The sequence below is a fragment of the Nanorana parkeri genome, unplaced genomic scaffold (genome assembly GCF_000935625.1).
Source record: "Nanorana parkeri isolate BGI_ZX_2015 unplaced genomic scaffold, ASM93562v1 scaffold11, whole genome shotgun sequence".
Taxonomy (NCBI): domain Eukaryota; kingdom Metazoa; phylum Chordata; class Amphibia; order Anura; family Dicroglossidae; genus Nanorana; species Nanorana parkeri.
Genome location: NW_017306279.1, coordinates 938,944 through 954,150, shown reverse-complemented (window position 1 = coordinate 954,150; position 15,207 = coordinate 938,944). Strand labels below are relative to the sequence as shown.

At 42.9% G+C, this 15,207-nt stretch overlaps 1 protein-coding gene across 2 annotated transcripts in view; it reads left to right on the top strand.

Annotated features, from left to right (window-relative positions):
• Positions 1–3,392: 3,392 nt before the first annotated feature.
• The window catches only part of SLC1A4 (solute carrier family 1 member 4), a 35,926-nt gene continuing 24,111 nt past the window's right edge, over positions 3,393–15,207 (top strand). For both annotated transcript variants that reach the window (XM_018555669.1, XM_018555662.1), the window contains exon 1: positions 3,393–3,933. In XM_018555669.1, the coding sequence (XP_018411171.1) occupies positions 3,407–3,933 (527 nt within the window). In that variant the 5' untranslated portion in view covers positions 3,393–3,406. The remainder of the gene's footprint in view (positions 3,934–15,207) is intronic.

The window sequence follows — 15,207 nt, the reverse complement described above, 5'->3', positions numbered from 1 at the left end:
TGCCAAAAGCTTCATTTTAAATGTACCTGTCAAAAGAAAAAATGTTTTGTTAGTTTTCTAATTTTATGGTGTATTTCCCCTGTGAAAGAGCCAGGTGTGTCCTAATGGTTTACTGACCCTGGGCTGTCACTATCACTCATTTGCTTTAGGGCTGCATCTAGTTTTGTAAATTAGTATTTTTAAAGCTATAATAAGTTTTTAACATACAGTACTCAGTACACACTGTAGTAACTGTATTCAGTAAAAAATTTTAAGGACTAATTCTTAAAGTAGAAGTGAAGTTGAAAAAAAAAATTCGGCAGGCTTTCTATGACAGAAGGGACTGTGTAAGTCTCTTCTGCCATAAAAGCTTCAAGTTCCCTGTCAGCATGCACAGCTCAGTGCACAGGTTCCGCATGCCAAGATGAAGTAGCTCTCATGTGCATGTGTGGAAATTACATAATTTAGCCCCGCCAATCGAGTGGCCAAAGACTTAAAACTCAGAAGCAGACCATATCAAAGATGGAAGCACTCGGCAAGGGGGATGCAGTGCTGGGGGCGGGATCTCTTTGACAGGTAAATCTGCCCACATTGTGCTAATATGCTGCGCATACTAGCACATTATGGCTAGAAGCTGCACGGGGCTTTCTTTTTTTCAATTGTTTTTTTCTTCCACTTTACGGAGGCACATTTGAGTATTTTTAGCAGGTTCAGGGGATACTTTACGATACATAATGTGTACAAATAGACAATATATGACACTAAACTCAGGAGTTAAATCTGCCAAAACAAAAATGCATTCAAGTACCTTTTCTAATAAAGTAACTCTAAACTCAGGAGTCAAAACATAAAAATGCATTTAAGTACCTTAGCTATTAACAAACGTAGTTTATTTGTGTATCACTCAAATGTAGATCCCCAAATCATCTCTGAACTCCTACTGACACTGTCCTTCCTTCTGGAGGGTGGCTATTTTTGTTCCCCATGGTCCCTGTGTGTGATGTAAATTAGCCATTGCTCCAAGCTTGCTCCTGTGAAGGACTACAATCTCAATACAAATAGGTAAACTAAACGTGAGACTGTAGTCCATCACAGGAGCGAGCTTGGAGCGGTGGCTACTTTATAACACACACAGGGACCATTGGGAACAAAATTAGTCACCATCCAGAAGCAAGGACAACATAGGCGTGCGCATGGGGTGTGCTTGCCCACACACTCATTACCCCCGTTCACATATGGCTGGCGGCGTGCTGATTGCTTATGGAGCTCATGTGATCCACAGCCCCGGAGAGCCCGGACGCCCCATGCAGCTGCTCTCGATCATGTTGCCGCTCGGCAGCACCTTGCTGCTCCTTAGCTCGGTTTTGCAAGGCTGCGGCCTGGGCAGGGTGGTGGGCAGGAGACCAAGCTCACCCCGCTCTCCTACAAACAGTTTAGCCCCAACGTGCCTGAGAATACCCCGGGGGCCAGTGGAAAGCATGAGGGCAAGATCACCCCCAACTCAGAGCTCTTCAAAGAGCTTACCTGAAACTACAACTCGGAGACTATCTTCAAAGTTGAGGAGAACACGGGGGCAGGCAGGCTCATGACACGAATGAGGGGCCCAGGGGTGGCAGTATGATACAGGTGACAGGCCCAGCTTTTATAAAGTGCTATATTCTGAACCCAAGCAGCAATCTACAAAAGAAGGCAGACTGCAGGTATTATCAGAGAGCAATGAATTGCATAGGTCATATAGAATAGTAGAAATACGGTATAAGCAGTATATGGCATATACTTTTGATATTCTACTATTCTATATGTCCTATGCAATTCATTGCTCTCTGATAGTACCTGCAGTCTGCCTTCTTTTGTAGAATGCTGCTTTAGACTATAGCACTGTATAAAAGCTGGGGCTGGTGAATATTGATTACAGAGGACCCCAATTCAGAAGCAGTCATTATTTTGCTGCATGTATGTGTCTGATATCTGCCACCTATCCAAAGTGTGTCTCTGAGCCCGTGCCTACATTTTTTACATGTATTTTATGTAATTTTTCTTGTTTTTACTTTACTTAATTTCTATCACATACAGGGGATTACAAGCCCCCTATGTGATGGCATACTAATGGTGACAGGTTCTCTTTAAGGTGATATTAGGCGTCGATTAGAAATTCTCTTGATTTCTGCTAAAATATAAGGATTGAAAACTTTATTTCATTCATCTCTAATCAGCATTAGGAACAATAGTTTTACAACAGTATTACTTAGCAGGGATACTGGGTTCTGCTTCAATCCCCTGTGAAAGATGTAAATGCAAATCAACACTCTCATTTCAGACGTTGTGCACATCTGTAGAGGAATGATGCAACAAGGCGATAAATGATGTACAAAGAGCAGTATTGAGCTCCGTGTATCTTTCAGCATAAAGGAATGCTTCCACTCTCTAATAAAGAAGTGGGCAGTGCAGGTTCCCATCACTGGCTACCCTAACAAACTGCTTCAGAGCCTCACATAGAATCCTAACATGAAGTCCCAGTGCCTGTCTTGACATGCTAACACGCTGCCACAGTGCCTACCTTGGTATGCTAGCACGCTGCCCCAGTGCCTGCCTTGATACACTAACGCACTGCTCCAGTGCCTGCCTTGGTACCCCGATGCACTGCCACAATGCTTGTCTTGATACCCTAACACACTGCTCCTGGGCCTGCCTTGGCATCCTAACACACTGCTCCAGAGCCTGCCTTGGTACCGTAACAACCTGCTCCAGTACCTGTCTTGGTACCCTAACGCACTGCCTCAGTGCCTGTCTTGACAACCTAACACAATGATCCAGAGTCTGCCTTGGCACCCTAATGCACTGCTGCAGTGCCCTCTTTGGTTCCCTAATGCACTGCTCCAGTGCCTACCTTGGTACCATAACACACTGTTCCAGTACCTGCCTTGGTACCCTAATGGACTGCTCCAGTGCCTGCCTTGGTACCCTAATGCACTGCAACAGGGTCTTCTTTGGATCCCTATTGCTCCAGTGCCTCTCTTGGTTCCCTAACACACTGCTCCAGAACCTGCCTTGCTTAGCTATTCTGTCACTTGTCTGGATGTAGCTGGGCATTGCATATGAGAGAGGGCAGAGAGCCAGACAGTGGAGAAAGAAATAGAGGGGTGATGATAAGGGAGATTTGGCACAGACAGGGGCCAGGAGGGAGGGCTATACAGACACAGTCTCGGGTGGGAGGGAGAGGAGGAAGGTCTGTTGCATCAGCTGCAGCTTTTATAGTGGCTGTGAGATCCCTACAGTAGAGTAGAGCAGAGAGTCTGCAGCCAGAGAGAACACAAAGCACTGACAGCAGCTCCTTCTCTTCCATTGTGTGTCTGCCCCTCTCACACCCAACACAGCGCAGCCAGCTCCCAGCACTGATCATCACCTGCACACTAAACTATCACCAGTTATGGAGAAGCCCTGCGAAGCCAACGGCCACATTGACAAGTACCCTGATTTCACAGTATACCCAATGGAGGAAACTGGCAAAGCTGCAAAGAAAAGTGCAGGGAGAAAATGTGCTCAGTTCCTGAAGAAGAATGCCATTGTCATCCTCACAGTATCTGGAGTGCTGGTAGGGGTTGGACTGGGCACAGCAGTGAGGACCATGAACTTGACCAAGGCTCAGATGACCTACTTTGCCTTCCCTGGAGAGATGCTGCTGAGGATGCTGAAGATGATTATTCTGCCACTGGTTGTGTGCAGCTTGATCTCTGGGGCTGCCAGTCTGGATACCAGGTCACTGGGCAAGTTGGGTGGCATCGCTGTGGCTTACTTCTTGGTGACCACTCTCATGGCTTCAGGGTTAGCTATAGCCTTGGGCTTCATAATTAAACCAGGGGCTGGGGCAAGTGCTCTGAACTCTAATGCCCTGGGCATTGAAACCACTATCAGCACCAATAAGGAGACAGTGGACTCATTCCTGGACCTTGCCAGGTAATATCTTTACCTTACACTATTACTGAATTCTAAAGGACAGATATATTAGGGAATAACATTAAATCTGATTATGAATTCCTTTTTTTCTTAGTAAGTGTCAGGATTACTTGAATGCTAATTGTCCTGATTGAGAAAACACCTGCCAGGATACATTTTATTCAGTCTTATTGCCGGTAGTTGAAGATTTACAAAAGCTGGGTGCAGGTAGCGTGATTTGGCCATAGGCAGGAAGATATACCACCGATAAGGATACTTCAATGTTCAGCTCCCTCATAGAGATCATTTCCCCCACTTTTTCAATAGGAATGTGTATACATTACAGGTAGTGCAGATATTTGCTCCTCACCATGCTTCCTTATAGAATGAATAGTGAAATATAACTAATTCTTTCATATTGGTGAACCTTGAAGGGTAAATATGTTTGCTATATAGCAATGCCCCAGTGAATGATTAGTTGCATTCTCCTAAATGTAGTGCTTCTATATAAAGTGCTTCTATATACTTGTATGCACAGGCTTATAGCTGCTCCGATATGATGCAATCCCTCTACAGACTTACATGTAGATAGTGTGGGCACAAGTGCATATATATTATTCATAGGTCAGTATGAGACTTGTGACCATTCACTATGCTGATACTACAATCATTTACATTTGTCAAAGCTGATGTATTTTACTGGCTGGATGACAGTGTGATTACAGCTAAAACTGATCCAGAGGCAGAGTTCTGATCAGACAGATGTTACATGATCCCACTGCTGAATTCCAGATGTCCAACAAATGGGGCATCAATTATATATATAAATTTTCTGCTTTAAGTTATATTTTCCAATAAAGAAAAGCTGCAATATTTTAGTTTTTATATGTAAACGCCTTTTTTTTTGTAATATTGAATTTTCATAATTCCCTTGCAAAACATCTGGTGTGTCAAAAGGGTGAACTCATGAGTCACACACTGGAGGCTAACATGAGAGCAGAGCAAACTGACACAAAGTCAAATATTTGCAGATCTGACAGTATCATATTGCTTGTACTGTACCATTCAGAAGTTAGACACATAAAGCTCAACGGAGTCTCTATAGGGGAAGTATTTGAGACTTTGAAAATGGAGGCTCGCTCTTTGTTGTGTGGCTTGGCGGGACAGAAAAGGGGGCTAACTGCACAGAAAAAAAAAAATGATTTGTATACAGCGGCTGTTATAACTGCTATGAAGTTTTACTCTTTAGATTTGAACATATCAAATCACTTGGGAAAAGATACTCTATGATCCTTTTCAATCAGCTTTTTACAATATTAGAATAGTAGTTTTAGGTCATTTTATTTACAGCCTCAGACAGATTCTTTTTATTTATAAAGCAATATTTCAAGGTATTTTGTAACAAAAAAATACAAATCATAACATGCAAAGGTACAGGTACAGATAACATGTGTGACATTTATTTCAATTGGCCTGTAAGGCAATCCTTTACTTTGCCACTATTCACAGAAACCACTAGCAAGTATGAATTGTTCAGGTTGGAATGAACGAGTGCAAAATCATTGAACCCCTGAGATGCAGTTTTTCCACTATTGGTTGCCCCCATTTTTTTAGCACAGCACCTAGAACCTAAAGCTAGGTTGTCAATTAAACCCCCTACATTAAATAACATCATATGATAAAATCATATCTGAATTGGTGCTGACACTGTCCTTTCTGGAGGGTGTCTACTTTTGTTCTCCACAGTCCATGTGTGCATTGCAAAGTAGCCACTAGGGCTGCAACAACTAAACGTGAAAATCAATAATAATCCATTATGAGAATCGTCGCCAACAATTCCGATTAGTTGAGTCAGCTCAGCAGCCCCAACCCCCCCCCCCCCCCCCCCCCTCAACTCTTCTCATCCATTCCCTAGCAACTCTGCTCAGCCTTCCAACACCACCCGCTGCCGCAACTCTACTCTCCATTAACCCCACCCCCTCTGACCATTGCTACTTTGCTCAGCCATTCCCATTGACCCATCGACACACCCCCTACTGCTGACACCACTGACTTGCCTCTGAGCTGCTGCTCTACTGCCCGCTGCAGTCTGTCACCTCTGATTACGCTGCTCTCCCTTGCCTGTATCAGCAGAGGTGGGCATCGGAAAGGGACACAGACTGGCTGTCAGGCACTAGGGAAAGAGAGATGCCAGGGTCAGGACACAGTGCGGCGGTGCTGGATGGGTTGGAGAGGCTCGGAGGCAGTGGGTGTGTGCAATAGCCAGTCTGCTATTGGCTATTGCATTTTGAAATAGCCAAAAGCAGGCTGGCTGTTGCACTCGCCCACTGCCTGCTGTCAATCAGTAGAGGAGGACTTGAAAGAGAACTTTCTCCTTTTAGGTGCTTTTCCTTTAGCTCCTTTTCTGATTGATAGCAGGCAGGTCCAATAGTCAGCCTGCTATTGGCTATTTCAAATTGCAATAGCCAATAGCAGGCTGGCTATTGCACACACCCACTGCCTGCTGTGTTTACATACCCTGGCTGAAGCTATTCAAGCCATGTGTGCTTAAATATCTCCTTTGAAGTGGAAAGGCGACCCTTGGGGTCTCATAGACTCAATGTCACCTTGTAGTGAACTTGTCATCTCCAATGTGCTATCACATAAGGGGCTTGTGAGCCCCTCAATGTGATAGCAATGAAGTAAAAAAAAAAAGTTAAAAAAAATAAAGGTAAATAAAATACATTTAAAAATACCCAAAAATAAAAATGTAAAGTCCCCCACCCCCACAAATGTGTTCATAGGAACAGAAACACAAGTTTGGTGCACCTACGTACAAAAATGACGATTGCGTAATACATGTCAGATATTGCCACGTGCGCCAGAGTGAGAGCAATAATTCTCAATATTCATGGCTAGCTCTAAACTGATGACCAGGCTTATATTACAATTTTATATATAATAGTATTTTTTGTCCAATTTTAGTGTGTTATTTTAAAAAAGTTTGGTAATTTTATTATGTTGGTTTGTAATTTTTCAATTCAGATTATTTTAAATCCATGAAACTTATTAAAATGCCTTATATAATACATACAAGCATTAAAAAATTCTGCTACGGGACATGACTCCCGCCCGCAGTGGGATTGCCTGCATTAGAACGCGTGGTACCACAATTGCCCCACGTTCCAGTGTTGTACGATTGCAAAAATTCGTGCATGCAGTTTTATTCTGAAATAAACATTTGTGTATTTTATTTTAAATTAAAGATGGTATAAATTTTCATTTTTTATATGATTAATCGAAAAAATAATTGGCCAACTATGAAAAAAATTGTTAGTTTCAGTCCTAGCCTAGCCTAGTCCTGCTCCAAGCTTGCTTCTTCCTGCTGCTGAGTTGGGTCCCTGGCAATAGTATAAGAGGGTACAATATTTCTAGCTTCTGAATATTTATCTCCCCCTGGCCAACCACTAGAAGGTTTATTGCCAGCGGTTCATTATGGAAAAAGGTTGGGAGAATCTTCTGAAAGCTCTCTTGCCTCCCAGGATTTGCCTGGGGAAGACCTGTATGATGTTAAACCCCTCCCAGGCCAGTTGCTTGGGGAGAACTTATGTGCTTTAGAAGGAAGGCTTGGATTTGGGGCTCACTAGCTTGCATTTTCTTGCTGGAGGTGTTGCCCAGAACGAGTGAAGCTGGAACCTGGGATGGGAGCACCAAGAAGGAAGTTCATCTGCCAAATAGTGTTTCAAAGAACGAGGTGAATGCTTGAACACTACAGGAAGTCTAGTGGCTGATCCAGGGAGCTGTAAACTGCATCTAATTAGAGTCTCAAGGTCTGAAGAACACAGAGTATTGGTCTTGGCTTAAAGGAGAACTATGAGATGAGTGATTTCCACTCACCTCATAGTTCTAGCCGACCTGTGACAATGAGACTGTCACAGGTCGGCTCAGTAGATCGGGAGGTGAGCGAACACATACCGGGTTCGCTCACCTCTCGATCGTGTCACGGCTCTCTGCCGTGGCAGGGGGAGGGGCTGGATTCCTCCCTCCCCGCTCCGATCTGCCAGCGCTGACTGGCAGAACAGACGGGGGAGGGGGCGGGTAGCTTGCGGTATACTGAGCTTAGGGTAACGGGAGGATGCTAGTTTGTGTCCTCCCGTTACCCTAAGGAGAACTATGGGGAAAAACACTGACCCCATAGTTCGCCTTTAAGGTCCTTTTCTGTGTAACTGGTGTTGCTTTTTGGGTGTTCTGTGCCCTAACCCACTAACCCTCTATACTATAAGACTTTTTCATTCAGCATACTTACTCACTGTTCTCTTTTTCTGTAATTATAATAATTAAACAAAGAGTCATGGTTTTCTTCCATCAAGAGAAATTTTACCATATATGACAAAGTAAGGTTTCAGCAAACTTTAAACCTAATCCTAATCTGTTTGAACAATATATTGAAGATAGCCAGTAGATCTGGATGGAAACTCCTGCTGAACTATTGTCTACCTGTGTATCTGATTATTGTTTGACTCTAGATATTCAGAGGTTTGGCTCAGGTGTGGAAAGCCTTGAATTGCCAGATTTGATCATTCTTAGGTTTTTGGCCAAATCCAAAAACATCAAGCAGCTGAAATCCAACCCCTTGGCGGTATGGGTGGTCTGATCTTAGCATGTGAGGGCAGATTACATTTTCAAAGCAGTTACATTAGCATCTTCTCGTTTATTTGTTTATAATACTTTATATTACAAGCTGTGCTTTTAAGCACTATTCACACTGGTCAGTATGAGTCTTTCTCCTACTTGTTATGGTTTCATTCACCTCACTATAATGATAATGGGATTTTGTTCAGTGACAAAACTCAGCGTACAGTAATGTGTTGTAATTGATTTGTGCTATCATCCTGAACCACGTTCCTGGAATAGATACAGGAATCCCGGGTAGACTGTCATACTCAGTGATGTTAAATTATTTATTAGTTTCCAGCAGTGAGCGGCCAGTGATCCAATAAAGCAGTTCTTGTTCCTACAGCCGGAAGTATTTTACTCTGCAAATAAAAATGTTTAATATTTTTTTAAAAGAATAATACATTTACATAGAATAACAAAAAAACTACTGAATATACTATTTTATGTATAAAGAGGATTTCCAGTTTGAATGTAAATTACTCATTTGGTTATGAGTCTTCCATACATTAATCTCTCCTACATAAACATAATCCAGAATAGAATGTCAATGGAACTGCTGTGGGAAGGCAAAGTGTTCTATTTCACCTTCATTCTAAAATGTACATCATACTCATAGGAATTTTTTTTATACTTACAGAGTAAATTAGAGGGAACTTTTTTTTTTAATTATAATTTTTTTAGGTCCTGATCATAACCAGAAAATATTTACAAACCACTATACACTAACCACTACACCTGTATTGTTAACAAGACCTAGCCAGGTTATAGTCCAACTCTACCAACAGACCCTCATCCCAAAGTACACAACCCCCAACGTATGTTATGTTGTTTTTTTGAAATTATCTGAAAATATATTACTTATCTTTTTCCAAAGTCTTCAGGCCTGTCATATGACACGCTTGGTCTCCTTCCTCTTCAAACTTTTCCTGTTGGTGGTTGGTATCCCTGATGTGGAGGTAATGTTAGCCACGCTCTACATATGAATATACTATGACTATACCAGGGCTCAAAATTTCAAGTCCTGAGCTACTAGCCAGGCCTTAAGAGTTACTCGCCACCAGTCGCCCCACCTGACCCCTACCGTGCCCCGCCCTTAACTCCGCCAGGTCAGTGGTGTGACACAGAGAACAGAGATCAGTAACAATGCAGAGTGCAGAGGCCAGTGGTGTGATGCAGAGTACAGAGGCCAGCAGTGTAATGCAGAAAAAAGCAATGTATCCTCCATGTCCCAGGTGACCTGCTTCCCCCGTGCTGTCCTTCCAGCCAGTAGCAGCTCTGCAGTCTTCCTCCCAGCCTATGGCAGCTGAGGTGGGCGGAGGAAGCTGCAGGATCCGGTGTTCTATCGAAAGCTCCAACTCATTGAGATCTCTAACTACCTCTGGTGCTCAGAAACACTGGAGCTCTGTGCAGTGAGCTTTCGATAGAACACCGGAGTAAGGACAGCTACAGTGCGGCACTGATTCTACTCCAACAGCAGCGATCGCCGTGTCAGTTCTCTCTTCTCATCAGCCGCTGCCGCTATAGAGCGGCCGAGGAGCAGCGGTGTATTTAGGTTTCGTGCTGCCCTAGGCAGATTTCCCACGCAATTTTCACTCGCCAATTGCGAGGGGGCGAGTGGAAATTTTGAGCCCTGACTATACTATAAACAAATTATATTTTCTTTTTTTATTTTAACCCCTACTTTAAATCGCGTAGAGCAGGGTAACAAACAATCCGATATATGTAAGTAATCTGTATGCCCAAGAGACGTAATAGACAGGAGAATAATCATGAAAAAACAAAATAAACATATAGTCAAAGTCAATTATATTTTCTGATACTGATAGATAAAGTTTTTCAATTGGGTGTCTAAATGGTTAATTTTCTAAAGGTGAATAGGCTGTTCTCTTTGCAAGGGAATTTCCCCTAAGCTTAGTTAATGAGGTGAAGCTCTGTTGACTTCCATCATCCAATCATGTGCAAGCAATCATACGTTCTTTTTTACTTTCCTTGCACATGATTGGGTATTCTTTGCAAAGTACATTTTTACTACATTCACTACACTATAGGAATATTTCCATGCATATTGAAAATTCCCCTTCAAAATGAACGGCCGATTTGCCTTTAGTAAATCAATGCCAACATGTTACAGCATGGATGATTACAATACAGACTGGAGAAATTGTAAGTCTATGCATCATTTTTTCAAACGATCATTGGAAAGATGGGCGTACATCTGCTGGCATTCTCTTGTTCATGTGCAACCTGCGTTTATATCTTCATGTTTTTATTATGCTGGTTTTTAATATTATTAGTGCCCCCCCAGATTTGACTGTTGTATCTTATGTGCCCCCCCTACATATTGTTCCTAGAGTCGCCACTGTCCATGGTTGCTTCGGTGGGAGATATTACAAACTTGAGAGCATACATTCCTCTTGGCATTCAGGGGTGAGATCTACTTTAGCTGGAGAGTCAGAGAATGGTGCTGCAGGGAGATGTGATGTCCCCTGTTCTAGGAATTTGAGGCAGCTCTCAAAAGCACTCTATGACCTAATATAATGGTGGTGTCATAGGTCTAGTGAGTTTGTTTTTCTACTGAGCAGTACAAGTTTTTAGCATGACTGCAACAATTGTGTTACTACTAATAAAGAGCACCATGATGACACCCCCTCAGAGGATGGGGCCCTTCCTTCTTTGTATCTCCTCAGTCTTCTAGGCTGAGTGGCGCTAAGCACATTTTGTAAGCAAACTGAAATACTGTGGAGTAAAGCTCTGCATCAAAATGAGCATTGGAACCCGAGCTGCCCTTTTCTTAAATTTTTATATATATATACTGACCAAGGCACCCTGCACTTCCCCACTTTTTGGGCTTCTTAGATGAACAGCAATATGCAGATATATATATATTCTATATTGTCTACCAGAAGTGGACTGACCAAGGCCCCCTGCACTTCCCCACTTTTTGGGCTTCTTAGATGAACAGCAATATACAGATATATATATATATAAGTGGGGAAGTGCAGGGTGCCTTGGTCAGTCCACTTCTGGTAGACAATATAGAAGTGCGTTTGACCTCTTCATGTGTTGGGATGCACAGGTCTGGTGAGTTATTTCTGTGAACTCTACTGACACAGCAGTGACAGTCATTCAGCGTGCCTTCACCAGAAATGAATTTTCTATTACATTGCACTATTTTTTCTGGACACTGCCCACCTCAGCAGAAACATGTTACTTTATCTAACCTGTGATTTGCTGCATGTCCAAGCGTTCTTTATCTTGGTGACAGATTCCTAAACCCTCAAGTACCCAACTCAGTGTAGAATGTAAACTGGTATGTACTGAGGTATTTACAACATGCTCACGTTATTTTTGTCACAGATATATATGAATGGCTGTCACGTAATTCAACCATTAACAGCAAACATCTTCACAGACTAGAAAGCATAGTCAAACCCAGACTGTATTTACACTTTTGCAGTCAAATGTGAGAAAACCCCTCGATACAGTATGTTTGCTATGTGTTCCCATTCACACAGCATCATGAAAAATAATAATAAAAAAAATGTCTTAGCGTTCAGATGTCTCTGTGTAGCAGGCGTTTGCAAGCTTCTCCCTCAATTTCCATGTGACATGAAACTCTGTCTGTCCCCATAGAAAGACTAGGGACAGACTTAGCTTCCTCTCATTAACATACAATGCTTCTTTGTTAAAACAGACATTGCTCAAATCTAGATTACAAGTGGTATTGAGATCTGTCAGCACAGTACAGACAGGGTTACTTATGTTAACATTAACCTGCCCAGCCACCCTTGCATTCCAGAGCAAAACTCAGTACAGACATCAAGTTATTTTTCAGAATAGAACATGTACTTAATTTAAAAAAATTGTAATTAAAAAAAATAAAAGTTATGGTATGTGAATGAGAGACATGTAACAAATATAAAACAGAAGGTGCTGGGTGGAAAATTGTCAGCCAAACAGTGGCTGTAGTCAATCAGTCTGAATACAACTGTCTGAATACAATAGCAAGCAGGAGAGATTCCTCCATCTGCACTGATTAGCACGGATGGGAGGTATTGATCTTAGCTGTGTATGGTGTCTTCCACAGGTTATTTAAAGGGTTATTCACAAAGCTAGCCGAAGGATCAGCCATAGCTCCGGCTGATCCTTAGGCTAACTTTGGCCGCCGGAGCCCTTCAGTTCAGTAGAACTGAAGGGCTGCTGTAGGGGCTATTCACTGAAGCTGGCCGAGCGGCTCAGCCGAGCCGAAGGCAAATGCTTCGGCTCGCTTGAGCCGAAGTGAAACCCGAAGCGGGCCGAAAGCCTTGCAACTGACAGCTGGGAGGAGCCAGCAGTGATCTCATGTTGGCTCCGCCCAGTTGCAATGACAGATCTGCGTCCCCAGGTTACCTGGGAATGCTGAACTGTCATTAAACAATGACAACTTGGCGGAGCCGGCCATGACGTTACTGATTCTAGCAGGTCCTGCCCAATAGGAAACAGTTGGGCAGAGCTAGCTGTCACTGCTAGCTCCGCCCAATTGTTTTTTTTAAAATAATCTTTGATTTTTTTAATCTTTATTTATTTTTAACATTTATTTATATTTGTAAATCTTTTTCCCCCAAACTTTTTCCCCCAACTAGAGGGTACTAGAAACGGATCGTGACAATATAACATTGCAGGAGGACTTGGATAAAATAGGGGAGTGGGCAATACTATGGCAGATGAGGTTTAATGTTGATAAATGCAAAGTAATGTACTTTGGACATAAAAATAAACAAATAGGCTATACAATCATGGGTATGCCGCTAGGGAAGTCAGACATCGAAAAAGATTTGGGGGTCATTGTAGAGCACAAACTGAAACATGTTTACGCTGGAATTAAGGAGATTAAGGGGGGATATGATTTTCATGTACAAGATGTTCAATGGTGACAGCAACATTGGCAACAAACTGTTTGAGATTAACTCCATTACAAAGACTAGAGGCCACCACCTAAAGTTGGTGGAGAAAAAATTCCAGCACAATGGGCGAAGAGGGTTCTTTACAGTAAGAGCGGTTAAGGTCTGGAACTCACTGTCATCGGCAGTGATTTCAGCCAAGAGTGTAGATTTGTTCAAGAAACGTTGGGACAATTTCTTGAGGGACTGTAATATCCAGGGATACCAGTATCCCTAAGAATGAGATGATGCGTGGACCTATATGGGTTGGACTTGATGGACGTATGTCTTTATTCAACCCCAAATACTATGTAACTATGTAACTTTTTTCACTGTTTTTCTATTCTGCTCGGTACCAAGGAGGTGCCGAGCCGAATGCCGCAAAAACAGCATTCGGCTCACTTCACTTCGGGTCGATTATTCGCTCGGCTGCCTTCGGCAGCTTTGTGATAACCCTATTATTGTATAAGATAATGCCCTTTTCTTTAGCATGATTATGCAAGGAATTCAAACTGATACACTCCTCAGCTTAAAATGAATGGAGATACTGTAAAACACAGTTAGCTCGTAAAGGTGCCCATATCACGCGCACACTGCCCGTTCTGCATTGCCGTCATCGGAAGCCCGCCCCTCAGCGGGGCGGGCTTTCGATGATCGCAAGTACGATCTGCCCGTCCACGGTGGGCAGATCGTACGGGCCTTCAAGAAGCATACGACCATCGCAAGACAAAAGTCTTGCGATGGTCGTAAGGTGTATGGGCACCTTAACAGAGAGGAACCAGAAAACAGAGAGGACTGTGCAATCAGCTGTAGTAGATTACCTTTATGGTGGTCGAATTTGAGTGTCTGGATAGAAATAATCCTGTGAGCAATGTACCTTGTGCCAAGTACATCTGGCTTAGTGGTTAGCGCTTCTGTCTTACAGCACTGGGGTCCCTGGTTTCTATCCTGATTAGGCCACTATCTGCATGAAGTTTGCATTTCTCCCTGTGCTTGTGTGGGTTTCCTCCGGGTACTTCAGATTCCTCCCACACTACAAAGACATACAGGTAGTTTAATTGGCTCCTGTGTAAATTGGCCCTAGTGTATGCATGCATGTGAAATAAGAACCTTAGACTGTATATTCCTTAAGGGTACGGACTGATGTGAATGTACAGTATGTAAAGTGATGTGTAAAATTGTTGGTGCTATACCTTTAATAACACTAATCTAAAATGATCAGTTAATTGTTAGTTAATTGTTAGGGATCACATACACCTTAATTAAGAACAGGGCCATAACATTTAACCCTTTGAATGCCAGACCAATTTTCCACATTATTTTGCACATTATCGACCCAATTATTTAATAAGACCTTCAAAACTAGGGCTGCAACAACTAATCGACATAATCGATTATAATCGATTATTGAAAAAGTTGTCAACTTTTTCAATCATCGATTAATCAGCTTCTGATTGGTTGACCCTGTTCACGGCTCCACACACGCTGCGCGCCACACCTCCTCCCCACCTCACGCTCGCTGCTGCCAGACCCGCCCGGCCGCATCTACGCTCCACACGCAGCACCTCCTCCATGCCTCACGCTCACCGGCCGCCCACGATCGGCACAGGGACGCGGGTAGAAGTAAGTTGCTGGAAGACTGCTCAGGTAAGCCTGCACTCCCCCACATGGTGCTCTATAATGTATTGCTGGGATTTGTATTCCTCTATAGCTGATGGTA